The sequence below is a fragment of the Dendronephthya gigantea genome, unplaced genomic scaffold (genome assembly GCF_004324835.1).
Source record: "Dendronephthya gigantea isolate DGI-Jeju-01 unplaced genomic scaffold, DenGig_1.0 000095F, whole genome shotgun sequence".
Taxonomy (NCBI): domain Eukaryota; kingdom Metazoa; phylum Cnidaria; class Anthozoa; order Malacalcyonacea; family Nephtheidae; genus Dendronephthya; species Dendronephthya gigantea.
Genome location: NW_021163105.1, coordinates 344,457 through 371,023, shown reverse-complemented (window position 1 = coordinate 371,023; position 26,567 = coordinate 344,457). Strand labels below are relative to the sequence as shown.

General features: G+C 36.5%; 5 protein-coding genes across 5 annotated transcripts; 1 reads left to right on the top strand and 4 right to left on the bottom strand.

Moving 5' to 3' along the window:
- Window positions 1-82: 82 nt before the first annotated feature.
- On the bottom strand, window positions 83-16,532 carry LOC114533884 (ras GTPase-activating-like protein IQGAP1). Its single transcript, XM_028555507.1, has 43 exons — window positions 16,317-16,532; window positions 16,138-16,237; window positions 15,906-16,062; window positions 15,704-15,781; window positions 14,794-14,870; window positions 14,649-14,716; window positions 14,371-14,462; window positions 14,270-14,291; window positions 13,808-13,986; window positions 13,628-13,736; window positions 13,412-13,557; window positions 13,205-13,283; window positions 12,905-13,068; window positions 12,742-12,793; window positions 12,413-12,576; window positions 12,054-12,144; window positions 8,335-8,498; window positions 7,709-7,799; window positions 7,414-7,581; window positions 7,129-7,262; window positions 6,843-7,013; window positions 6,606-6,689; window positions 6,461-6,532; window positions 6,277-6,346; window positions 6,081-6,167; window positions 5,772-5,893; window positions 5,377-5,687; window positions 5,057-5,131; window positions 4,798-4,947; window positions 4,575-4,715; window positions 4,230-4,314; window positions 4,019-4,126; window positions 3,853-3,909; window positions 3,714-3,781; window positions 3,410-3,645; window positions 3,056-3,194; window positions 2,560-2,647; window positions 2,215-2,312; window positions 2,023-2,137; window positions 1,596-1,765; window positions 1,149-1,265; window positions 833-938; window positions 83-621 (listed from the first exon to the last, which is right to left on the bottom strand). Exons 1-43 carry the CDS (start codon window positions 16,372-16,374, stop codon window positions 505-507), a joined length of 4,980 nt encoding a protein of 1,659 aa, XP_028411308.1. The 5' UTR covers window positions 16,375-16,532; the 3' UTR covers window positions 83-504.
- Window positions 8,720-10,927, bottom strand: LOC114533893 (leucine-rich repeat-containing protein 74B-like). The gene is made up of 2 exons (XM_028555519.1): window positions 9,518-10,927; window positions 8,720-9,134 (listed from the first exon to the last, which is right to left on the bottom strand). Exons 1-2 carry the CDS (start codon window positions 10,691-10,693, stop codon window positions 8,808-8,810), a joined length of 1,503 nt encoding a protein of 500 aa, XP_028411320.1. The 5' UTR covers window positions 10,694-10,927; the 3' UTR covers window positions 8,720-8,807.
- Window positions 16,533-17,025: 493 nt separating the features above from the next.
- On the top strand, window positions 17,026-18,399 carry LOC114533895 (protein FAM81A-like). The gene has a single exon (XM_028555521.1). The coding sequence runs from the start codon at window positions 17,288-17,290 to the stop codon at window positions 18,374-18,376; it is 1,089 nt and encodes a 362-aa protein (XP_028411322.1). The 5' UTR covers window positions 17,026-17,287; the 3' UTR covers window positions 18,377-18,399.
- LOC114533897 (serine/arginine-rich splicing factor 5-like) lies at window positions 18,209-19,749 on the bottom strand. The gene has a single exon (XM_028555522.1). The coding sequence runs from the start codon at window positions 19,620-19,622 to the stop codon at window positions 18,672-18,674; it is 951 nt and encodes a 316-aa protein (XP_028411323.1). The 5' UTR covers window positions 19,623-19,749; the 3' UTR covers window positions 18,209-18,671.
- A 4,113-nt stretch (window positions 19,750-23,862) lies between these two features.
- Window positions 23,863-25,392, bottom strand: LOC114533825. Its single transcript, XM_028555431.1, has 4 exons — window positions 25,188-25,392; window positions 24,480-24,767; window positions 24,149-24,337; window positions 23,863-23,936 (listed from the first exon to the last, which is right to left on the bottom strand). Exons 1-4 carry the CDS (start codon window positions 25,372-25,374, stop codon window positions 23,863-23,865), a joined length of 738 nt encoding a protein of 245 aa, XP_028411232.1. The 5' UTR covers window positions 25,375-25,392.
- Between the last annotated feature and the right edge of the window lie 1,175 nt (window positions 25,393-26,567).

Sequence of the window (26,567 nt, the reverse complement as noted above, 5' to 3'; positions counted from 1 at the left end):
AATATACTATAATTAACTTGTCATATTTTTAATGGGCAAACTTTAGAAGATTAAAATGCTCGGACGCATATATACCCTTATCTTCAATATCCTGGGATACCCATTACAATTTTTATTCAAAACAGAAAATACTGGCCTTCCTCTCTTCAACAAAAACACTTAATTACAATCACTAGACAACAATTCTTAAGCCGTTCAGTTCTTTACCTTACTACATAATCCTACTCTTCACGTGGTCGTTACCGGCGCTACACTGACATGTGGTCGATGGAAAATAGTCTGAGATTATCTTGTCTGGTAATAAACATGTTAGTCTTTACTGATCGCTATAGAAACAACGACACTCTTTTACATCCGCCACTTGTCGAGGAAGCAATGAACAAATGGAGAGAAGGCTATATATTACGAAGTGCAGATATCAAGGTGACTAATGTGAAGTTATTAAATAACGTATACCGTTTCTTTATAAAAATTCTAAGTTAATTTCGTGTTAGAACGCTTTAATCAAGTTTTACCATAGAATTTCTTATTCAATAAATGAATGAGTAGATTTACGTTGACTTTAGCTTTACCAAACATTTTCATAACTGCAACACCTTCAAATTGAAGTTGAAGTAAATCCTGAAACGAAAGAAAATTGTTCCACTTTAAATGGATATGAAGATACTAGATAGCTCTATCTATTTATACTAGATAACTCTATCAGTGCTACATTGTTCTTCCTAGAGCTCCAGTAAGAATCATCTCTTGTTGATCCAGGAGGAAACCTAAACTAAACTAACTATACATTTCGTTCCTGCTAAAAGTTCAGTAGGGATCAATTTTTGTTCACCTGAAAGACAACCTCCACTTTTTCCATAGGGATTCCCATAAATTTCGCGGAGACTTCAAATACTCCTGAGTCAGCTGGAGTTATTTCAAACGAAGCATTCTTTAACCTGAAAAGTGGGGGAAACGTTACAAAAATTTTAAAAGATAAACACGATGAACAAAGAAGTGAAAGAAAAAGGCTTCCATAGTTTGTGCAACAACTTAATGAAGCCCGTGAAGGAAGAAGCTCCGTGAAAGAACTGTCTTCCTTCATTCAAAAGGTTGAAGTGTTCGACACAATTGCATTCAATTATCGTAACGTTATCAATAAAACCTACTGATTCTTCGGCAGTCCTTCGATCTCAAGAACAACACCTTTCTCCGCCAATTTCTGAGCGCTGTACTTCACTGAAGTTTTAAATACTTCTTGCTTTCTCTTTTCCTTACGTTGGGATCTTGAAGACCAGAAAAAATACATCTCAGTCAATATCATGAATACGTACAACGACTGTGAGAGGTTGTTACGTCAAACCGTAAGCTTTACAACATAACAATCGCTACCTACGTCATGGTTGTGTGAATTGAAGTGATTGGGGAGACCTTATAGGAATTATACAAAGAAGAGGTGCGTAGGAGGCTAATGTGCGTGCCTTACATAGTGACGTTTTCAAACAGAAGTTGAAACTTATTCAAGAACTATTTCCTTCTTGGAATCCCTTTGAAATTATCTTTTGAAAATATCCGAGAACTACGCTCGTTTGCTCAGAATTTGTCTAACAACATACATTGACTCTTTCCCAGCGAGATTGTCTAAGCACGTCTCAATATATCGATTGTAATAATCCTGTTGTTCCTCATAGAAAGTCGCTTTTGTTTTCAGTCGTTCCAAAGTCGTTTCCAGTTTCCTAAGCTCTTGTTTACGTCGCATCCTGTATCTTCTTTGATTTCGTATGTCCTGCATGAATAACAGAAAAGAGCGGGAAGTGTGTTAACTATATTAACTTTACTCAGAGTGTATCGGCATATCTGGTCTAGCTACATAGTTCCGTTATTGCTTTAGTACTTTTAAAAAACCTCACAGTTTCATGGGAAAGCTTCGAGTCACTCTTCGAAGATAGAAATCAGCCAAAACTTAATTTACACAACGGAATTTATTGCCGAGATGAAAGATGAATTAATTCAGTTCCTAACAGTCATGAAAATTATTTTTACCCTAGCAATTGCGTTGACAATATCCTGATAATTATTCTTTGCTGATACAAGATTCTGGTTTTCCAGAACACGAAGATTTCGTATAATCTTTCGTTTTATTCCCTCAATTGGTAAGCTGTAAAAGATTTGACAGAAAATGAAAAATAAATTGCCAATTCAAAACATGAAGAAAAACACACAAAGATGCTCTACTTTGAATCCCCGTGAATGGAAGCAGATTTTTTTATTTTGTCGCCTTGTTTTGAATCTTTCTTTTCCCTCTGTTTCATCCAAGCCATGTGCTCTTTTTCCTAAAAAACAAACAAAAAAAAACTCTACATGGCTATGCTCATGAGCTAAACATAGCTTTCTGATATCCTGCGGGCAGTGAGCGGCAGACAGGAATTTAAGAAACTCTTCAAGAAATTCTAAGAAGTGACGACAGTGCTTAAATGGTCAATGGTTGTCTAGACGAGCAGTTATGACGGCAAATTCGAGGTGTCAGTTTGAATTCAATTGCTTGTAAGTGATTAACTAAATTAACAAACAAATTTTTACCTGTTCTTCCGTCGCTGGTGTTTCCAATATTTCTGTTAAAGTATCGCCCGCCTGAACTCGAATCACGTCAACAATAAGATGCTTTGTTCTGAAGAAAAAAAGATTTCGTCAGCGAAACTCGTCGTGACGGCCAACACAATCGATCATCTATGTTGACTACCGAAATTTGACCTTCGGCTCCGTGTGATAATAATTCATGAAAAAGGTTTAATTTCATTGTAACCGAGTGATTTATGAGTTCATTGATGGGTAAATCAATTCCAATAGGTCATTGACACGTTACCGAGTTCACTAGTCACGATATCGCTGCTTGCTGTTATAAAGCAACGATTGATAGCAATTGCTTATTATTTTGAAAGTTTTAATTCAATTTACTCTCGTCGTTCAAATTAAAAATCTTCACTGCCTTTTAAACACTGACAAATTTTGACTTGTTCCGACAGCAAAAACCGAGTCTCAGTTATGTTCAGTGATCAATTGAGATCAGTGGTCTCACCTTACGAAGAGAGCACGTAGATCAGAATCGTCGTCATCAGGGACTTCAAATTTATTGGACAATGTGAGCGATATTTCGGTTTTTTCCTGATCACGCAAAGCATCCTCCTCTGTCTGTCCTTCAGCCACTTCAACATTGCCTATATGAAGTAGTGTTTAAAAAATACTTTAGCTTACAGTGCATATAAGTCGAACTAAAGTTAGTTTTGTTCAGGTTTCCTCCTTTAGATCAAAGACAGGCGACTCTTTCGATAAAAAATAAATAGTTTAAAAATCTGATTCAGTTAACAATAAATATGAGCGAAGTTTATTTGGTTCTTTAGGTATTTCAACTAAAAATAAACCATCCTATTACCAAGCAATTCTTTCACATCAGGATGATCTCCGACGTCATCTAATAATTCTTGCAAGGGGTCATTACTGTCAGGTGCAATTGTTTCGCGATGATCCAACAGTAATTTATGAGTATCGCAAATTTCCTTTATCGAGATATAGATCACAGGCTTCGTCAACATAACCACGTCACTGTATTCGTCAATATTGAACTTATTCTCTGGTTGTTCGACTTTTGACGCAGCTGTAAAGAATTTCCTGAAAGCGAAAAAAAGCTTGCTTGAAAACAATGAATCAGCCATTTGTGAATCAAGTAATCTACTTACAAAAATCTCTGATGAGCTTTCTCTAAATACGGGTTCAGCGCATTCAAATGAGCACTTTCACCACCAAACTAAAGAATAAGAAATAGTGAGGTTGAATTTTTTTTAAAAAAAAGATAATTCATCGGTTCAAACGAAATACCTTTTTATTCGAGGCGGCATCTTGAAGCAATTTTGATATCGAACCGAGATTTCGCCTCTTTATGGAGAGAAGTTGAAATGATTTAGTTCTCAAAGGTTTGAATATCACGACAGACTACTGTTGTTGAAGTTTTCACTGGAATTCGGTTGTAAAAGTCATTCTATACCTGTTCAACCGTTAATCCTTTATCAACAGCGACGTCAACAATGTCAAAAGCATCTGGAGCAACAATTGCAGGATTCATGTAACGATAGTAAATAAGATTGCCAACAACCTTAAAAATGATATTTAAAATGCAGTGAAAATCATCTCAGGCACGTTGCAGCTATTTAAAACATCAAAGATATTAATATTATTTAAGTTATCGAAGTTCGTACTCGTAATATTTCTTCTTCTCCTGCTTTGGGGAATTTCTCCGCCAGACACGTCCGTAATGTCATCGCCAAATATCGAATACCATAACTACAGACATAGAATTGAATGGTAAGATAGGATAGAAAGAAAAGCACAGAAGTGATAGAGCTCTGGTTTCCTCCTGTGGTAACACTGTATCAATAAGAGATGATCCTTACTGGACCTCTAGGAAGAACAGTTTAGAACTAATAGAGCTATTCAAGACAAAAATTCTGTTTTTACACTGGATAAACTTAGAGGTCTATTTCTAAAAACTGTATAAATATCACCAGCAGTTTCAACAATACTAAAAAAACACAAATTCTTACGGTATCTTGTCAACACTGGCGGTGATACTCTGCAGGAATCTGTCAGTTGCTGCCGTCAATCTGCTAATGGCTGCTTCCACTTTACTTCGAACTTCGGGATGCTCTAGCGCCTGTTCTGGATCTACATCGTACGGTAGTTTCCTGGAAAAGAGCACCATACACTCAGGTGAAGTAGCAGAGAATAGCGGTTCCTATACTCGCAGGGTTAACCTAGTTCACCTACGTTGCTTGTCCAGTCTCGGATTCCTGTTGGTTGATCCAGTTTTTATAAATTTCCACAGGATTCGTGGATGTGTTCAGAGTTGAGTCATCGAGAACGGTTTGCACCAGAGGCTGTAGTAATTCTCTCAAAGAACCTTGGTTTCGCGTTCCTCTGAGCACAGGAAAAGAAAAGATTACTGTCGTATGCAGGGACGCGAGATAAATGCCATTCTCAAACTCAAGGGACTTGTAATTGCATGGGTGGTTCTTCACTTTCTCACCTGTTAAATCCGACCACCATTTTGATTACAGTTGGGTTTCCTGTCACTATTTCCTGAATGCTGTCGATTTTTGAACTAGCGGGAAAATATTAACGAACTTTAGCGACAAAGAATGTACGAAATAGAAGAAAGACTGTATTAAAGTTTGACTGTATTAAACAATTCAGGTTGAGAATTCTCGGGGCAAAAGTACAGGACTTTCTTTAGCGTGAAAAAAGCTTAGTTCAGGTTTCTTCTTGTAGTAACAGTCTCTGGGAAGAACAACTAAGAGAGCTATCAGAGAATGAAGTAAAATAAGTTTATCAGCGTTTTCAACATACAAGATTTCCTCCCTTAACGCAGTTTCAAACAGTTTAAGAAGAAGATATTCCTCGCGAGTATTTGAAGCGTAATTATACAAGGTCAAAATGACGGATTCCATAAAGTTCGTTGATCTGCTCTGTGGCATTTCGAAGATAAGTTTTGCTAAGTACACGGGATTAGTTTGCAGAAGATAAAAAAGATTTTGATAAGCTTCGAGTTTCTCCTGGCTTTCTTTACTCAGGGATCTTATTCCTTTTGTATTTGATGTAGCCAGCGATTGAAGATCCTGATCTTTTTTGCTTATTTTCTTGTTGTGAAGTATAACATCCTTCAGAGGAAAAAACGATAAATTCTTTCATTGCAACCAAACACGCAGTCATTTTAGGCGGCAAAGCTATAATAGCAAACATACCTGCAAGGTAATCTTGTTTCTGACTAACAAGCCAATTTTGATGTCCATACCGTGCAAATTATACTCGAGGTTTTGGTTTGAACGAATTTCTGTAACAACTTGTGCTTTAAGTTTTTGAAGTTCTGAAAGAAATGTGGTAGAACAGCGCGTTCATAAATAAAATATGGAATGATCCTGACATCCAGTAGCTATATTCAATGTCACCCTACAGTCACAATTACTGCACGGTTTAAAATGACTGGATTGTCCGGTAAATTATCCGGCATTTTTAGAATAGAATATAGAATAGAATATTCAAAATAAACTGACCGATTTCCTCAGCAAAGTCCATATCACTTTGATCCAAAAGATGAAGAAATTTACGCACAATCTTGATCGGCGGATCTTGAGAACTCACTGTAAAAAACAACATCAAATCGATTGAGATTCTTTGGAAAGCGACAACAAACTCCTGGCGTTTGTGTCAAGGTGAAATGTGGAAGATATCACAAATTACAAGACTTACACAAAGCACGGTAATCGTGTTGCGCGAGATTTGCCCTCATGAATGCTTGTATCTTGATGATTGATGGCAACTGAAAAGAAGAATCAAAAGCAAAAACGAACTAAATCTCAATCATCTCCACTTTAAATATAAAAGACACGACAGTTTTACAAAAACAACTACAGACAAAACGACAACATCTTACGTTATCTTCGTAAAGTTGTTTTCTCTTCATGTATTTACTCCTTGCCAAATGCATTCTGGTCCACGATTGAATCTAAATAATTAAAATGTAAAGCTAAAACCACAAGAGAGCAACACGCTCGAGGACGTACAAATATTTCACAAACCTTGACAACGGAATCGTCGTTGTTATGAAGAACCTCCAATCTTTCTTTATATTTTCTGCGTTGTATCCATCTTTTTAAATTGGCCTGAAACATGAAGTAAGGTTTTTGAAAAAGATATCGAAGTACCCAGGATGTTGCTGCTGAATAACTGCTTGAAATATCGTACAAATACATTGAACTAGCCAGTTAAATACGGAGTTTGAAGAAGAAGATCCAGGACAGAAAATTCAATCTTACTTGTATCTTAATAATAGCTGGGAGTTGTTTCGTCATAAATTGTTTTCTTTCGTTGAAAGTTTTCTTGGCTAAATATCCTCTCCAGTGAGATTGAAGTCTTACTATCGACGGTTCATTGGCTTGAAGGTAAACTTGTCGGCCATGTTTAGCAGTCTCGTTGGATACAACCGTCTGTATGTAAAACCCAAAAAAGTTATAATAATTGCATCTTATTGAGATCCGTACTTGATCTCAGAGAGGAACAGTTACATAGAGATATCCTATATGACGTTTGTCTGTAATTTACCTGGATTTCTTCCTTAGTAAGTAATCCAGAGTTATCGGTGAATTCAGCAGGTTTTGACCAACTTGATTCTTGTGTTGTTGTATTGTAGTAATAAAGAAATCCCTGAGGAATCTTCTGCTCCAACCAAGGACCAGCTAAGATGAAAGAAACACGAAAAATTAAACTAAATGACTCAGAATTTGTGTGATATACTCTCTCTCCGAGTGGTAGAGCAATGTACACAGAACTCCTGCCATCGCAAACTGATGTCATTCCTCTTTATCCCCCAATATAAACAAAGCGTACCTTGCTGTCCTTTGTTATCCTTGGTTTCCTTCAATCTTGAATGATATGCTGCCTGACACTCCCGGGTCACGCCCCGCAGTCCCACGTCAGCATTCTCCAGAGCTTCGACCGTGCTTTGTTCATTACCAGACTCCAAAGACTGGTTGATCTGAGTCACACCAGCCGCAACTAAAAACGACATACTTTAATCACTCAATTTCAACGACATAGCAAAAGGTAGAGAAATAAAAGCATTACGCCCCAATATTGACACCAGTAATGCGCGGTCGACACTGATCTGTATATAATTACTTACGTTTATTAGCCTCCATTGAATAAATATTGCATTTATCAATAATCCTTTGAATTTCATCATGCCACAGTTCGGCGGATGGATCGTTGGTTTTCTACACAAAGCAAGCACAAAATTACGCTGCATTTCAACATACAAGAAATACATATTACAATATTTTAAGACGCTTTACATATTACGTTTTATCTCGATCAACATTAGGTTAAAGCACACTTAAAAGTTTAGCTCAATTTTTATGGATTTAAACTAGTAATCTTTTATCAGAGTTAAGTTTAATAAACTTATATTATTTTCACGTTTACCTTTCGCGCTTTCCTTACTCTCTATAATAAATATTAAATGTTTAAACAAATTAATGTATTTTAAATTATTAGAAATCGTTTTATCGTAAAAGTATTTACCGGTTTATTCTTAGAAAACTCCTACGACGATTCAAAAAAATTTCCGCCGGTAGCAACGATAAAAGATTATGTTTTTAGATCTAAAGGAGTGATCTTTTTTGGGCTGGCGGGAAGCACAGATTAGGAATGATATGGTTTTTCAAAATAAATTATGTTTAGTGTATTTTTTTCTCTTGTAACGAAGACGAATCTTAGAAGGGGTAGGGGGGGGTAGGGGGTTGTTTATACCTTCTTTTTTTCCTGTTTCTCCGCGTACAGTAAAGCTTGATAAAGAAGGGCGTTCTCAGGAAGAATGTTATTAAGTTTGGCGGACTGTTGTTGCAATGACGTCAGGGTAGAGGCTGGATTATCTTCTTCAATGGTCCTGTTGATCGCCTGCACAGCGGTAATTACTACAAAAGGTTATGAAACTGAATGAACATATGAAATATTTTCAACACGACATTTGCAACCTCCGCGCGCAGTCGATGGGATCATATACGAGAACTACCTTCATCATTTCCTTGTATTGAATTTCATGAAAGATTACAAAAATTACATGAAATCAAATACTCAGATGTTTATTTAAATATTTACAAATATATTATTAAACAAAATCAACAAATTTCAACCAGTAACTAATGTTCTTTCCTAAATATTACTGGGAGGTATTAGACTGATCTAAGCGGAAAGATTGTAAACAGGTAAAGATATTTCCTCCACTATTTCTTCAGGTAACTGATTTTTCGTTTTAAAACAGCATCGTTCGTTTTTATCTTCTTGCTGCGAGCGTGAAAATCGTTAAAAACCTTTTTCTTTCGTAACGCTAAAAACTCTCGGTAACTTATCGCTCCGTCATCGTTTCGGTCCATTAACGTAATCAGTCGTCGGATTTCGTCGTTAGTCATCGGAAGGCCGGTTCGCTTCAGACCGGCGATGATTTCGTCATGAGTGACGCGATTGTTATTGTCCCTGTCCATCAATTTAAACATATCGATCATGCGCATACCACGCATCTCAATGTATTCAAGAAGCAGGTTGAGCAAGTCCTGGGAACGAAGAACATATTGATTAGTTTGTTACGAAGACGCTGAGTTAAGCATGGTTAGATCATGCAGAGACAGTACATGCAGAGAGCTACCTTAAAGTGATCTGATGTTGTACAGAACTTGTGTCAGTAGAGTTAGTCTCTCCTGTGTTCTCTCTCATTTGACTGAGTTAAGCATGGTTAGATCATGCAGAGATAGTACATGCAGAGAGCTACCTTAAAGTGATCTGATGTTGTACAGAACTCGTGTGAGTAGAGTTAAGTCTCTCCTGTGTTTTCTCTCATTTGACTGAGTTAAGCATGGTTAGATCATGCTGAGGTGGTACATGTTCTTGAATGAGAGCTACCTTAAAGTGAAGATAAAATATTTCAAACAAAACATACCCTTTTCTTCTTTCCTCTCTTCGCTCTATCTTTTCCTCTCAATTTCGTCCCACACTGAACCATCAAATCCGGGCACGAAGCCATGATCTCCTGAAGAGCGTCCTCAAACTCCGCAATTACCGGCATATCATCAAAATAGAACTCCCGTGCTTGTCCTTCTTCGTTCGCCACAGCTGCCTTCACTATATCCAACGCCATATTCCATCGGAATGTATTCTTCCCTAACCTCAGAACTTGAAGAGAAGTATTAGCAGAAAGCATCCTCACGATCTCCTTCGCTCCACGGATTGTTAATCTGTTGCTCGTCAGATCCAGCTCTTCCAATGTATCATTGACCATCAAAGCTTCGCACAATGATTTCGCACCTTCATCGCCAAAACCATTCCAGGAAAGATCGAGCACCTTCAAGGAGCAGTTCTCTCTTAGTGCATCTCCTAGCATCTCGGCACCTCGACTACGGATGTTGTTCCAGCTTAAATCGAGTACTTCAAGACCAACATTATCACGGATCGCGGGCCCCATCAGCATTCCCGCCAGAGAGTCAAATGAATTTCCACTTAGGTTTAAGATCTTCAAAGTAAAGTTTTCCCTTAGCGCTTCGACAAACGGCTCAAAATCCTTTTCCTTGAAATCATTGGAAGCGGCGTTAAGCTCAACCAAATCCGTGTTATCTCTTAACATCTCGCAAAGGGCATAAGCACCTTGTGTTCCCAAAGCATTCTGCGATACATCCAACGCAGATATATAACAGTTCTCTGTCAATAACTTCCCGATATAAACGGCACCTTCGCCTCCAATCGCATTATCAGAAAGATTAAGAGATAATACGTTTGTATTCTTCATTAATGCAACCGCAATCGCCTCGCAGCCAACGGGTCCGACGTTATAATGACTGATGTTAACATCTTCTATCTCAACTTGTCGTAAAAATGGCGAACACGGAACGATATTTAGATCTTTGCAAACTTCAAGGTACACCTGCTTCCCTGAAAGGTCATACCTTTTAACGTGTTTCGTTTCTTCCTCTAAATCCGTATCATAATCTTCGTCGCTTTCGTTCTCAATGGCGGGAACAAACTGTTCTTCCGAGGACACAACTGATTCTTCGTATTCATCATCTTCTATATGTCGAATACAACCAACAACGATTTCCTCTTTTTTCTCTGCCCTATCCATACTCGAAAAGCTTTCTTGAACTTCACTGGCTGGCTTAGTGTTTTTAGTTGTTTTGTTTTATAAAACACTCTATGTAATATTTTCAATTCGGCATAAAAAACGTGACAAATACTACGACGCTAACAGCATTTCACAGCTGTTGAAAATTGTCTGTTTTCATCTCCTATTAAGCAAGCTCCGTGTAGCTGAACGCGTTACTCGTTTAAATACAAACTTAATGATTTTTCGCGTGTAAGGATTGTGTTAACACGCATAGATACACCTGACCGGTTGCCATAGCAAAAAACGCAGAGCAAACTTAAACAGACAAGCATAAATTTGAGCCATGATGATTAAAAATGATCTTGTCATAACTACAGCACGTCGTTTAACAAATATTGTGCCTAAAGTTGATTGCACAAGAAAATACCACGCGCACTTTTCCGGCATGCAACTATACGAACATTTGAATGGCAACCAACTATAGCATTTTAGAAAAAGTGAAGCTTAAATTCGATTTCAAACTTTAATACAGTGAAATTAAGCGACCTTTTATGAGCTCATGTTGTTATATCACGTATTAAAACACCTGCAAATTGTTGTTTCAATAATTAATTAGCTGGAAGCAACGTAAACATTTCATCCTTGACACGAAAGCATATAGAAACAAATATCTAGCGAAAACATGTTGTTTTGAAACAGCTAAGCTTTGTCTAAAAAACATCAAAATTTTTACGTTGAAAATAATATTTTTTGATGTGTTTAAGTGGAAATCTTTTATACCGAGATTTTACTGAAGAACTGGGAGATATCTCATATGTGGAATAAATTAAAAATTGATTCGTTTACAAGCAAAGGCCCTTTCATCAACTTTGCAGTATTTACAATTCCCTTCGTTTATAATTTATGAGGACATCTAATAATTTATCTTTTTACACGCAATGCCCAAAATTCCGCCATTGATAAAAAACATTCGCTGAAACACTACTCATTATTATACAATTGAGATCTCTATCTATTGATTTGAAGCTGGATGAAAATATCGAATCACTTTTCTAGGGTTTTCCTTGCGAATCAATTTTATGGTGGATTTCACGAGCAAACGATGACGTAGCAGTCACCAAGACGAGAAAATCATCATTATAAAAATAATAATAATAATGATTTCTTTTCATGCCTAAATCTTTGAGCAAAAAGTATATCTACAATTGAGATACGTTTTTCCTGCACTACGACGTGTCAAATCTTTTGGATGTTGACCAAAATATATTAATGTACTTTTCCCAACATTTGGGAACATATGTTGATATAATTTACTGTAATTTTTTCCCAACATTTGGGAACATATGTTGATATAGGTATCACAAAACAACGCACTTACACGCATGCTCCTCTCCAACCTCCGTATTCACGTAATCGATGCAAAGCTGTAGTTCCACTTGATTCAAGTCATCTTTTCCCTGACCACAATCCTGGAAATAGAAGTGGGAATATTTCACACAAATCCCTTTAGCGTTCTCCAAACCCTTGCTTGAAGCCTTACAAACGTTCAACAGTTAAAAACAGATGAACTACAATCATTATATATGAGAAAGGTTGGTTTAGTTTAGGCATCCTTCTGCAATAAACACTGGATCAATGGGAGAAGATCGTTCATGATCCTTAGTTGATCTCTAGGAAGAGCAGTTTATGTGATGGTAAAACGGATCAAATAAAATAATCAGTCTAGGGCACACAAACCTGTCCTTTTTCTTTCTTTACAGCGATCAGTTGTTCCAGATATCTGTTCACAGAGTCATCTTCGACATTTTGAAGATTAGCGGATTCGTGTATGAGACATTTCCACAGTTCAGATGCGTTACCTTGTTCAATGGCTTGATTTATACAGGCGATGGCTGTTAAAACTGCAATCCAGCAAAAAATCAGTAAAAAATATTCAAAGACATAATGGATGGTGTGCAGACGGCCTTCACGATTATAATTTCTCTTACCAAATCGACTCTACCAAACAACGTATCTTCACATCAAGTGAAGACGTACATTATCTCCTGCAACAATCTCAAGCTTACCTTTAACATGCTCTGTCACTTCACCGTGCGTCAGATTGGAGGAATGACCAGTCTGAAAGAAAACCTTCTCGATAAATTTCGTAGTCTTTGATATTAAATATCGTTGTTGTGCAATCACTGCGATTGTACTCAAAGATACCAACCAAAGCATCAAAACACTGACCTGTTGTTTTTTCTTTTTCTCTTTGTTTAGTTCATTGTAATAAAGATACGCACTGCGGTTAACAACTGTCGGCAACAACGCCTCAGGTTTCATCAACAGTCCATGACATTCATCAACGTTCCCCTCCTCCAATGCTTTGTTTAAAGACTTCATTATTGTTTCCACTAAAAAACATTTGTTTTTATCAAACCCCAGCCTCCTGTAGGCTGGAAAACCTTCTTGAGGTACAGTAACGCTTCAGTCTACACCATGACTTGTTTAAATTTGATAAGCCAATTCAGAGAGACTGCTTAAACTTACGTGTCTTAAATTGTTCCCCAATTGTGTTGGCATTTGCTATCCCCTCTTGAATTTCAGCATGAGTTAATGGTACACCTGCCTGAGAATGAGAAAAAAGTAAATATTCCTCATCATTCATAATAAACAAAGATTTCTAAGAACTGCAGCATATTTGGCTGAATTTCAAGAAACAAGTAAATCATTTGCAAGTTATATTTGTGTACTTACTTTTCCTTGCTTGACTTCAGAGAGTGTCTGTTGATACCAATCACCATTTTCGGAAATTACTCTACTTAATTTTGCTTTATCATTCAATAAAGCTTTTAGTAGTCTGCTGAGATCTCCATTATCAACTGCAGCATTAATTTCTGAAACTATAAAATGCATGCAACATGTACAGCAGACTGCGTCACAATTGCAAAACTCTAAAAACAAGCCACATACCAGCGTTATCCAGCTCTCTTTTACGGACAATTTCATTTGCCATTGCAATATTTCCTTGTATTTCAGATTGTGTCAACATTTTATCATAAACATCTTCACTTCCAGGGGACTAATTGAAATAATATCTTTAGTTAATAAATAGAAAAATGATTAGTTAGGAAATTACAGCTTCATATTAACCTTGAGCAAAGATGTTTGACATTTTGATCCTTTTGCTTTGTACAACAGATCCTGATATTCATCTGTGTTGTCGGCATTAAGGTCATTCAGATGAGCATTGGGGTTCTTCAATGCTTGAAATGTTTCTTTAGCATCACCATGATCTATGGCTTCATTAATCACAATAACAGCAGCATGTACTAAAAGATACAGAAATATATATACACAGTTAAAAAGGAATCTTGAAAGAAATGCTGGACTAGATCAGCTCAGGAAGTATAATCTTTCATATGAAGACAAAGTGTTCCAAAATGATGTATTGTTTTGAAGAAAACATTCATTTCTTATCTAGAAAGGCTTTTCCTTCCAGAAAGCCCATTTTCTACAAGCATTTCCTTTTTAGACATAACAAAGAAAGGCAATCTCAAACATGACACTCTACAGTTTTATATTTCAACATTTTACTATAAACAGCAAACTTACAAGCAGCTTCATCCACTGGCATCTAAATGAAGTATAAAATGAAAATGATGAAAACATGTAGCTGAGAAAAGGTTGGTATTAAAACAACAAAATTGGCAAACCTCACTCTCCAAGATTCCTCCAATCTTGCTAAATGCTGGCATTTGAATACCATATTTTTCCAGCTCTTTTCTCATTGCACTAATCTCCTCCTCTACAATAGTAAAGTTGATGAACATCAAGGATCAACTTCGATGACAATAACCTTAAGGTTAACCTGTACTTAATGTCTTAGAATTTTTTCAAAACTAGACAACGGTAGACAATGGTGAAGGATTCAATAGTGAAGTATTGTAATGGGTTTAGTGGAAATTTATGGGCAAATTATCAGATTCAATACCTGTAAATTTAACTTTGCCATAAAGATCTTGCATCTGTGGAGCCAAACCAAGTTTGAAGAGATATAAACTAGACAAAAACACAATAAAACCTTTCTTCTAGAAGCTTACGATTTGTTAAGGGTATCTTGCAAAAAACCCCACCACCTTAATGCATGTATACAATAAATGACTTTTGGCATGTTCTTTTTATCATAAAGATCTGTGGTTTCAGGATAGAAAAGCTACAGAACAAAATGAATACGGTAAAGCATATTGTATACATTATAGTTATCAACAACATTGCTCTCAAATAAAACAGTCTGGGCTTTCTGGAGCAAAACAATATGGGGAACATTTCCTTAACATTACAGCAGTTCATCCACAATACTACAGACCAACTATGTGAATAATTGGATATTATATGACCCCAAGAGAGCTTAGCTATAGCTTAAAGATAAATCTTCACAACTTTTTTTAAAAGTTTGTTATTAATATGCGAAACAAATGACTATCTGATCTATTGATACGGGTTGTAGGATGGTAACCAGTTAGATTTGTATCCCTAGACAAGAGGAAGACCCTGAATTTATACTGTAAATATGGGGTCAGGGTAGATTTTTCCCCAATAAATATTGCACCAGCTATGAACTACAAGGAACTTCCCTTTTGGCTCAAAGAGGACTTTTCTATACTCCATATATATATGATTATAATTACATGAAATTACTTAATTATACACATCAAAGAAGCAGCCTACATATAAAAGGTCCAATTAGAATATGTTGCAACATTTCCTAACATTTGATATTAGTATTAAACTAGGATGTAATATTTCAATAATATAAAGTCATTATTATTATGAAAACAAAGACATAAGTACTAAATAAACACAGGATATCTTGTGGAATTCTATATATATATGGTAAAATTAAATCATGATGCCGTTTCCTCATTTCATTATTATAAGAAGTCTTCAATCAACTTGTTGCGCAAATTGAACGATCTCGTCTAGTCTTGACAATAAAGGTCGTGATATCATTTCGTGCGCGAAGTAGATTAAAAATATTTCAAATACCTTCGGGAGGCCGACTTTTTCCATCGCACGTACGAAGTACATAAAATTGTCGGTGTGCTTGAAATGTAATCCACGCGCCTGAACAGAAAAATCAACATAAATTCCATTGAACTTCAAGTGTAAATTATTGATCAGAAAAATAAACCGCACAGCTTTGTGTGAGAGAAGCCAAGTTTAAAATATCTCAAACACATTTTCTCACCTGGAATCGCTTTAATTCTCGATCGTATATTTTCCTCACAGGCACAACGTCTGATGCGAAGAAGTTGCCCAAACGCGCTACGATCACTCCTGTTCGTAAAGCCTCTTCAAGCTCGGTTGTCGGGGGTAATTCATCTTTCAAACAGGCTTCCATCCATCTAAATGTAAACACAAATAGCCATACTTTTACGCATTCTTAAAATATACCAAGTATATTTTTATAAGCAACTTACGTTTTGGCTTCTTCGAGATGACACAAGTACTGATATGCCATTTGCTGTTTTCGTTGTTCGTCCATCTCGTTTCCCGAGACACGTTCGGGAAAATCCTCATCTAGATGACCAAAGATTTAGGAGTTAATGCGGTAAATCATAGCTGGTATATTAACGATGAAGTGTACTATATTCCATACCGTTCTCGTGCATAACATGTCTATCTTCACAGTATATTATATCATTATTATTCGACATTGCGTCCCAGTTTCGACAGATCCAAACACCACAAGGATTCTTCCTAAAGCTCGCTGCGATAGGCAGTCCTAAAACTCGTTTCTTTTGTGTAAAATCGGAGGGAAATTCGAAGAAAATAAATAAATCATAGTACGATCAAAACTGTGGTTACACCTCCCCTCCTGCAGGAATCGGAAGCACACGTGACCGGAAATGAACTTGGAATAATTAGAACATTTCGAATGAAAAATTCGTTCCAAATGTTTGCGCAGAATAATCCAGTCTTCTCAATCAATAAACTATCATTTTAATGAGTTTTCAATGCAAAGCGAGTACGATTTAGCAATTAAACAGGATTCCCTAAACGATATTTCCTTGTTTGTCGATGTTTCACTTTCAAAAGTAGACGCATGCTTTTATTAAATAGATTTGATGTGGACTGGAACATTCGTAACAAAACGGAGATAAAAACTAATGGATGCCCGCAATTCTTCTCCTACGCTTTTTCTAATTAGCCTGAAAAATTTAAGGAATTCAAAGCTAAAGGTTTTATGAGAAATCGAGAATGAAAATACATAAATCTGGTGATTTTTGGCCGCCAAAATACCGGAAATGTCGCGCACGTTACTTCATCTAACGGGAGCTTAATTGGATTGACCTTTCGACCTTCTCTTTCGAAAATTTTATAGATTTTTTATACGATGGTTTTTGGGGAAAATGACAAGATATTAGCTCAAAAAACTATACTCGGAAAAGCACAGATAGTCAAATAATACGGATTACTAGTTGGATGGTAAAAATACGTGCATTTTCACCTACGAAACATACGATGGTTTTATAATTGGTCTTGGTTGGCAACTGGCTTTGTTTACAAATGTACAAAAATACACAATCTTCAGAATAAAATTTACCGTCGTTTTCTAAAATCGCTTCTATGGATACCAATTCATTACGTGGTAGTTCACGACAATCAAAATCGGTCGTATTTCCTCGTATAAATGCCGATCAAAAGTATAAAGGATCTCGACAGGGTAGCAATGAAAGAGCCGAGACTGCTAGCTTTGGTCCATCCACGTCGAAAGATCAAAATGAAGACTTGAATAAGTATATTCTAGAAAGGCTAGATCGCACTGAAAGAGCTTTAGAGGTCGAAAGACAGGAGAGAACTGCATTGGAAGAACTTGTGAGGAGATTAATGGTAAATGTGCAAGGAATAAGCAAGGATATGGTAGCTTTGGAGAATGCTGTAAAATCTGAGGAAAGTAATGCACATTCACAAAACGTTGCTCTAAAAAATCTTGAAATGCATCAGGTCTCTGGGATAGGGGACGTTTGGAACAGGCTTACTCTTGCGGATTTAAACACCATTAAACTATCAGGAGACTTGAACAAACTGTCTGGTGAAGTGTCTGATGTCAAAAGAAGCCAAGGATACATTAAAGAAAAGCTTGAAAAATGCTCTAAAGATGTTCAGAGTTTAGTCACTAGGCTTGAAAAGACTAGCTTAGAATATGAGAGAAAAATTCAGCTACTCAAAGTTGAACAAGATTCAAAATTTGCCAATCTAGAGCGGAGTGTTGAGGTTGCAGAGAAATGGAATGAGAAGCAAGGAAAAGAAAAGGAGAGATCAGATGGAAATAACTTGAGACTTGAATTACACGAATATTCAAAGACCCTTGCAAGCTTTAGACTTCGTTTTGATCAATTTGTTGAAAACCAGGAGGCATGGAGGGAGGGAATTGATGGAACATTTTCTGGCCTCTATGAGAATTTGCTTGAGGTAAAAGCAGCAGGCAACACACATTACGAAGACCTCACAAGAAGACTTGATGATTTAGAAATGAAACAAAAAACATCATTGGAAAAATCTTATAATTCAATTAAAGACAGTTACAGAGAAGCATTCAGGGTTGTGTATGAAAGTATTACAACAATGCAAACGGTCTTGGAGGCAAAATTGAAAATGACCGAAGCAGATCTTAAGACCTCCATAAATAGTATTTTGAAAACAATGTCTCAATGAACAAATGCATAAGAACAATTTTAAAACAAATATAGAACTATAGCTCGCAGAAACTTTGTTTTGAAACTTTCTTTGTGCTTTGTGGAGAAAGTTGTAAATAATTATGAAAGGGAAAACTAACTATATAAAAATACACACTGTCAAAATTAGTAAAAGCCCACAAAATATCTGTATCATACACTGTGACAGAACACAAAAATAAGGCTGCAATAGTTTTCATTTACTGAATTCCAGCCTCATTCCAGCATAAAACAATATTTAGTTTTCATGATTTCATGCGATAAAATCACATTGTTTAATCACTATCTGAACTATCACTACATGAAGTATCAGATGAGTGTTTTTTCTTTCCCTTAGTTCTTGATTTTCTTTTTGAGTCATTGTTATTGTCAGAATTTGAATGTGAACTCGACCTGCTGCGTTTATGTTTGTTTCGTCTGGGGGACTTCGAATAAGGGGATGAATGGCGTTTAGACTTTTTATGAGAATTACGTTTTGGAGTCCTAGATCTTGAACCTCTTCTCTTGGGTGACCTATTTCTGTCCCTTGAATGAGATCTTCTTGATTTTCTTCGTGGTGAGCGTGAACGACGTCTAGAGGAGGTTGATTTACGCCGAGGTGATGTGGATCTTGAATGACTATGTCTTTTCTTTTCTGTTGAACGATGCCTTGAATGTGAGCGACTTTTTTTGTCTGAAGGTGATCTTGATCTGCTTCTAGGCGACTCATCATATAGTTTTATAGTTTTACCATAAAATGATGTGTTATGAAAGGTCTTAATTGCTTCGTCCATATCCTTTCTAGTTGCAAACTCAACGATTCCTTCGCCTGTAACACGCTTGTGTGTGTCGGCAAAAGTCACTTCCCCTGCTAATGATAACAGCTCCTTCAACTCCATCCACTTCGCACGGCTTGACAAGTTCTCAATGCGGACACGATGGGGAGTTCTGATAGGTCGGGGTAATGGGGGTTTTACAAAGGGACGAGGGGCAAATGACCCAGAGACAGCATAACCCCCACCAGCACCATTCTGAGCAAGTTCTACCAAGATATTATTTCCACCCACCTCTTTGCCATTAAGATTCAGAACAGTTTTGGACGCATCAGAACTGTGTTTATAGTCCACATATGCATACCCTGATTTCCATTCTATATTCCTCGCTTTGCCGTGTTCAGCAAGGAGTTTTTCAAACTCATCTTGACTCAAACTCTCTGGTAAACGACCGAAATACACCCTATACGACATATCTTCCAAATGTACTACCAAAAAAGATAAATTTCGCCTAGATATTCTCCCGAAATTGCAATATTTCAATGCATACTTTCAAAAGTTCGTTTTTTATCCCAACACGCGTTCGTCCATTTTTCACTAAATCTACTACTGCGCATGTCTTTATGTCACGACCGCTGGATTGTAAGATGTAGATTTTGGGCGTGATCAACAATGGCGTGATATATGCAGGTTTTTCAGGCTGAAAGTAGACCCTTTATATCAAATTGAAGCCATTTTGAAAAGCCCGTTGTATTATGGGCAACAAAGAGAAAAAGGTTTTTTAAGATGCAAAAAGCAATATTCGCTTTCCGTACAAAATCTGCTTTACAGTAAGTTACCGCAACAACTCGTTATTTATTATGCAAATTTATATATTATGCATATTTATCTTATGCAAAAAACGGTTCCTTATCCGTCACATGTCTATTGTATTTTTGCCCAACTAACCAATAACAATGGCTTGGCTTAGTTCCTTTGAATAACATGTTAATTCAGACCTTACTATTGGTTTATTTGTTTGCCGTTTTGTTCAAAATACAATAGACACTTGACAAATATGGAACAAGTATAAACCAGGTTAAAACAGGCGTTTAAAAGGTCTGGGTGTATCTTCGAGTGAAATTATACACACTTCGAGTGGAACTATACACACTTCAAATTTAAGCCAGGAAAGGTTGATGGGAAAATGATTCAACTATCGGTCCTTCGGCAGGAATCGAACCTACGCTTTTGCGATCCTGGTGCAATGCTCCTGCCACTGAGCTACAGAGGTAGCTGACAAAATCAAGCGTGGTTAATGTGTATAGAATGGTAATGCCGAGAATAGGTGAGGGTTAATCAATTATGATTTTTGGCACTTCACTCGATGTAGGTAAATTCTAGAGGTGTAAAGGGTCTCATCTTCTTCTATGATATCTTGAACTATGCACCTAGGTATATTCTATTAATTGTGATAAAACTGAGCTGTTAGCATGCAAACCACGTGGACAGACGATCAAAGCGTTTCAAAATAGCTAAGCCGTATCGATCTACCTTTTGCAGAACAATTTTGAGTCAAAGAAACGATTCGACAAGAAGAAGAGCGAACTACATCGTCGTATCAACGATTTAAATACTTTTATATTGCAAATCAGTAAACGACCGCATTTGGGCGAAAAGATCTGTATATTGTTGTTGTAACAATCATTAATCATACCATGAAGTCACTACCTAATTACTGCAATCCTTGGCCAACAAACTAACGACACCTACGAGGAGTCGCCGACAAAGCAATGACGGGAACGACAAATTCAGTTTTCCTGAAAGTAATTGACATCGAAAAAAGATGCCAGACAGCGAAGTCAAATTGTGATGAATTCCATTTGGCGATTAAAGTCGCTGATCGATCTGGAAATTGATGGATTTCCTCTCAAAAATACTTTAAACAAACTTGAACTCGAGAACCTGAGGGCTTCGTTTCAAAAAACACCGATGCCGCAATGCATACAGGTATGAAACTATGAAAGTATTCAAACATTTAAAATCACTTATAAGTTATACTTATAGCGCTTAAAACGTACTTCTACTCAACGTGATAAACTGACTCATATGAAATTGTTTTTTTCCATCTAGTATTTCTAAGCTCGATGAAGCCGACCTTTACTTAGAAGATGACGGTCGAAATGATGTTGAGAGCGGCTTTGTTTGAATGAATCGTGAAACCGCGGCGCACAATGAAGGTAAATGACTAAATATTGACATTTTTTAGAATCTTCTTAATACCTGAATATGTTCTTAAATTGTTTTCTTTTCAATTTTTCCCCCTGTGTTATGTAATGCTATGTAATTCGACTTTATGTAGCGTATAATATATATAGTTTCTTTCTTTCTTTCCGGCTTTCTAATCACTTTATTGCAGAAATAAAATATTTACAATTTGGCAAAAGGTGGCCGCACAGGACATAGTCCCATAGTTTTAATGAAGGGATACCGTTTTTTAGGTATCAAGAAATAACCTGATGTAACCTGATGTAACCTGATGTAACCTGATGTAACCTGATATAACCTGATATAACCGGATATAACCTGATATAACCGGATGTAACCTGATGTAACATGATATAACCGGATGTAACCTGATGTAACCTGATATAACCGGATATAACCTCAGCTTACTACTGCAGAAAGGTAGGATCGGGGCGAGGGAAGAACACGTTGTGATAAAAGGGGTCGGATATGTTTTTAGTAATAAGTAACGCGAGATAACACTATACCAAATAATACATCAATTCGTTGTTGAAAAAAAGTGCGCACAATATGCGCACAGTAATATCACAGTCATGTGTTGCGCACAGTATTATCATGCGTTGCGCACAGTATTATCATGTGTTGCGCACAGTATTATCATGCGTTGCGCACAGTATTATCATGAGTTGCGCACAGTATTATCATGCGTTGCGCACAGTATTATCATGTGCAGCAAAATTTCTGGTCAACCCTCCCTTATTAGAGTGAAGAAATGACGCTGTTTCATATCCGTTGTCGCGAAATTTTTGTCTTGTTAATTCAGATTTTTCGTCTATTCCGCACGGTTTAAAAGAACCTAAATTACTCGTGATTTTCACCGAATAGTTCAAAAAAACCACAAAAATTTTAAGTTAAGAGCAATAAAAAGTTGTAGGCTTGTTCGTTCGATACACACTTTATGACCATGTTTAGACGTGAAGAGATTAGTAATGAATCATTAGAAAATGCATTTCCGATATTTGAAAGTGAAAAGCTTGGTTGAAAGAGAGCAATAATTAGGTATGATTGTTTACAAAGTTGCCATTATAGTGTTTAACTTAATTTTAACAAGATGTTGCAACTTGCTGGCATAATTACTGCCATGGTTTATCCTGCTCTCCTCAAATGAGAACAATTTGAGCGTTTTATTGTTGTATAGACATTTCAGTAATATATTAAGAGGGCGTTAACGGCAAAATGAAACTTATCGAGAATTTGATATAATGACCGTCCATATCCTTCCTGGTTGCAAATTCTGCAATTCCTTCCCCTGTAACACGCTCGTGTATTTTAACATACGTTACTTTTCCCGCCAACGACAATAGTTGCTTCAATTCCATCCACCTTGCACGGCTTGATATATTTTTGACGCAAACACGATAGGGGGTTCTGATAGGTCGTCAAAAGCGCTGGTTTCTTGCAAGATCGTAACGTTCGTCTTCATTGCAAGCCAGTCTGACAAGAATATTTTTTCCACCAACTTCCTTGCCATTGAGATTTTGAACGGTTTTGAATGCTTCTGAACGGTGTTTATACGGTCGACATAAGCATATCGATCCAGACTTCCATTCTATATTCATTGGCATCGCTTTTCCGCGTTTGTTGACTTGCAATGTCCATATATGGGCAGCAAATCAGCTTAAAGTTAACGCAGAACGGCATTATCAACAGCAGACTACATCCATACGCCAGAACTGATGAATTGGATCCGACAAAATTGGATCGTATGAACGCATATCTGCCTGACGAATATTTCGAACTCTGAAATGGAAAGAATTCCATGTATCCATTGTATAAGCATTAGAAATTCAAATTAGTAATGTTTATAAACGATTCGATTGTTATCAACTACATTCCCTCCTTTCACTCAGCAACCATGTGCAGCAATTTGCAAACCCTCAAAAAAACATATAATATAAAAAACATAATGTAAAAAACATAATATAAAAAAACATAATATAAATATCATAATATAAAAAACATAATATAAAGATTTATTGTCAACCGACTATTTCATTTCCGTTGTCGCGAAATTTTTGTCTTGTTAATTCAGATTTTTCGTCTATTCCGCGCGCTTTAAAAGAACCTAAATTACTCGTGATTTTCACCGAATAAGATCTGTTAAAACCAGTGCGGTTGATTTTTTCCACATGCATGCATCTACGAAAAGACAGTATTAACATCTTTTTGTTACCTTTCGATGACTCTGCGCCCGGATCTTTGCGTGCGAAAGTTTTGAATTCCTCGAAAACGTTTTCTTTTAAAATTAACAATGCGAATGAGCTTCAAGGACTTGTCATCTCTTTTCCAATATTCCTTAATGCAGTGGTATAAAATCTCGGCGGATTGATTGCCATCTCTCTGCAAGTGACCGGTTCCGACCGCAGGTAACGACAACGAGGTGAAGCCGTACATGTCAGCGTCGTTTAAACACCTTGTAACTGCATTTTCAATCATGGATTTGTCGGTGGGCGCCTTTATAACCATGTGCAGCAATTTGCAAACCTTCAAATTCCCCAAAACCTTCAAAAAAACATAATATAATATAAAAAACATAATATAAAAAACATAACATAAACAATATAATATAAAAAACAATATAAAAAACATAACATAAATAATATAATATAAAAAACATAATATAAAAAACATAACATAAATAATATAATATAAAAAACATAATATAAAAGACATAATATAAAAAAACATAATATTAAAAACATAATATATATTGCCTTTTACAACTTCCACCGAAATCTGTGGGAAAGTGTCCTCCTGGTCCAGTCTTTCTGGCTGGTCGTTGACTGTGACTGCAATTCCACATCGATGTTTTCTTTCAATGCTCTCAATTGCCATGTACGCCATTTCTTTTATACTCGACGCTGTTTCCGGTGTTCCGTAATCCATCTTCTCTACCTTTAGATCTGAAACGAAAGTCGTATATATTTATAAGGTTCACATTGAGAGTTTTCCAAATAACAAGCAAATACAAATATGCTGTTGACTGATTAAACAAACTATCAAACAAGATAGTACATCCTGTGCCAAAGAAAATACATTACAAACCTTTTGTAAGATCTTGTATTCTCGTACAACAACTCTCGACTGCTGACTTCTCACCCAACAGCACCAATTCTTCTTTTCCAATCTCTATCTTCGTTAAGTTCGTTTCCAATCGCAAGCCTTGCAAGATAGTTTTGCCGTAACCCGAGAGATAGCGTAGGACAGCCTTTTGCAGTTTTACTCTCAGTTCTGTTTTATTTCTTTCTTTTAAACTAAGGCTTGGAAGATAGCGTTCCACGGTTAGAACCGTATTGTCCAAAGTTTGTGGTATGGAAAGAACGTTGTTTATAACTAGAAAAGTAAGGTATACGTTTAAAAGACACTGTCTGGCTGATGTTACGCTTATCCAAGCACGAGATATACAATCCACTTCGGGTCAACCTGAGTCGCGGCTGTTATTGGAATGGATATTATGTGATCGCCCATAATGATTGTTGTTGTGGTTTTGTGGAAAGTGCGAACTTGAGAAAAAGGACACAATGATATGTTTCTGCCTTCTTTCCCCTAAACAAACACTAACATTCAATGTACATTTAAATCCGAACTTGAAATGCAATACCCAGTCCTAAGTGACTATCGGTAAAAATTGTTATATTTCTGAACTATGATAACCCAGGCCTTATACTTTAGAAACTATTCACACACAATTCAAATACTACAGACTTTCAGTCTCCACAAATAGCGAACGAGCAATCTATCCGGCCATCTTACCACTTGGATCTTTGAACTCAACCAATGCTATTTTCTTTTCCAGGTCCAGTTCAACTCTCTCAACCTCGCTGCCTCTTGCTCTAGCATTTTCAAATTTGTACATGACTGAGTCGTGCGTTGCTCTAGCATTTTCAAATTTGTACATGACTGAGTCGTGCGTTGCTCTAGCATTTTCAAATTTGTACATGACTGAGTCGTGCGTTGCTCTAGCATTTTCAAATTTGTACATGACTGAGTCGTACGTAGTCCTTCCTCCGGGTGACACTGCGATGCGATATATACTTCACGTTGGAGAATTTGCAAGTTATAAGGAGATATAAGAACTTCGTAGTATTCTTTAACCGCTACTTTGGATCCATGAAAGTTTCCCTTGTATACAGTGCCATAAGCCCCTCGTCCGAGTACATTAGTTGAAACCACTACGGCACCTTCTTCAACCCTAGACGTACCGTCTGATGTCATATTGTCGATATGTCTTCGAAGTTGCTGATTTTCATGGCTCATCTCATTTCTTCCTTCCTGAAGACGCTGTTTTGATTACTCATCTCATTCTTTTGGCTCTGGTGTTGCTGAATTTCATTCATCTGGTCGATACTGTCCCGACGTTGCTGAATTTCATGCCTCATCTCATTTCTTTCTTCCTGAAGTAGCGGAATGGAAATCTCCGTTCTGATCTTATCATCCTGAAGTTGCATGAATTTACTTTTCATTTCATTCTTTTCTATATCTTTGTTATTGTTTTTTTCACAAATTTTGTAAATATTTGTTTATGAACGATTCGATTGTTATCAATTACATTCACTCCTTTTACTCAGCAACCATGTGCAGCAATTTGCAAACCTTCAAATTCCCAAAAACCTTCAAAAAAACATAATATAATATAAAAAAAAAATAATATAAAAGACATAATATGAAAAAACATAATATTAAAAACATAATATAAACAACATAATATAAATATCATAATATAAACAACATAATATAAATATCATAATATAAACAACATAATATAAATATCATAATATAAACAACATAATATAAAGATTTATTGTCAACCGACTATAGCGAGTAGGCTGTATCATTTCACAAATAGAAATTTGTTCTATACCTCATTCTTATCATATTTCTTCAAAGAAAGAATTTTTACTTCCAAGCCACCAGGCTCCCACAGCGCCTTCAACAGGAATCAACATCAGCATGACGTCTTCTACTTTTAAATCACTATTCACTATTTCACAACAAGTCCTTTGCAGAAAATCTTTTTGACGATCGCTCAGCTTGACTTGGATTTCTTTGATTGCAACAAGATCTTTCAGGATCCGTCATATTGACATCTTTGGTTCTCTCGGCTGTTTCTAAAAGCAACAATTTATCGGATGA

What these genes read in the sequence shown, in the direction of transcription:
- LOC114533893 (XM_028555519.1), bottom strand. Translation starts at nt 10,693, where the DNA reads ATGGATAGGGCAGAGAAAAAAGAGGAAATCGTTGTTGGTTGTATTCGA. An exon ending in AGAGAGGAAAGAAGAAAAGG is followed by an intron (nt 9,135 to 9,517) that starts GTATGTTTTGTT and finishes CTTCGTTCCCAG; the next exon opens with GACTTGCTCAACCTGCTTCT.
- LOC114533884 (XM_028555507.1), bottom strand. Translation starts at nt 16,374, where the DNA reads ATGTCGAATAATAATGATATAATATACTGTGAAGATAGACATGTTATG. An exon ending in AAAAAGTCGGCCTCCCGAAG is followed by an intron (nt 14,871 to 15,703) that starts GTATTTGAAATA and finishes TTTGTTCTGTAG; the next exon opens with CTTTTCTATCCTGAAACCAC. An exon ending in ACACGATTACCGTGCTTTGT is followed by an intron (nt 6,168 to 6,276) that starts GTAAGTCTTGTA and finishes TGTTTTTTACAG; the next exon opens with TGAGTTCTCAAGATCCGCCG.
- LOC114533895 (XM_028555521.1), top strand. Translation starts at nt 17,288, where the DNA reads ATGGATACCAATTCATTACGTGGTAGTTCACGACAATCAAAATCGGTC.
- LOC114533897 (XM_028555522.1), bottom strand. Translation starts at nt 19,622, where the DNA reads ATGTCGTATAGGGTGTATTTCGGTCGTTTACCAGAGAGTTTGAGTCAA.
- LOC114533825 (XM_028555431.1), bottom strand. Translation starts at nt 25,374, where the DNA reads ATGTACAAATTTGAAAATGCTAGAGCAACGCACGACTCAGTCATGTAC. An exon ending in AATACAAGATCTTACAAAAG is followed by an intron (nt 24,338 to 24,479) that starts GTTTGTAATGTA and finishes CTTTCGTTTCAG; the next exon opens with ATCTAAAGGTAGAGAAGATG. An exon ending in TTCGGTGGAAGTTGTAAAAG is followed by an intron (nt 23,937 to 24,148) that starts GCAATATATATT and finishes GTTTTTTTGAAG; the next exon opens with GTTTTGGGGAATTTGAAGGT.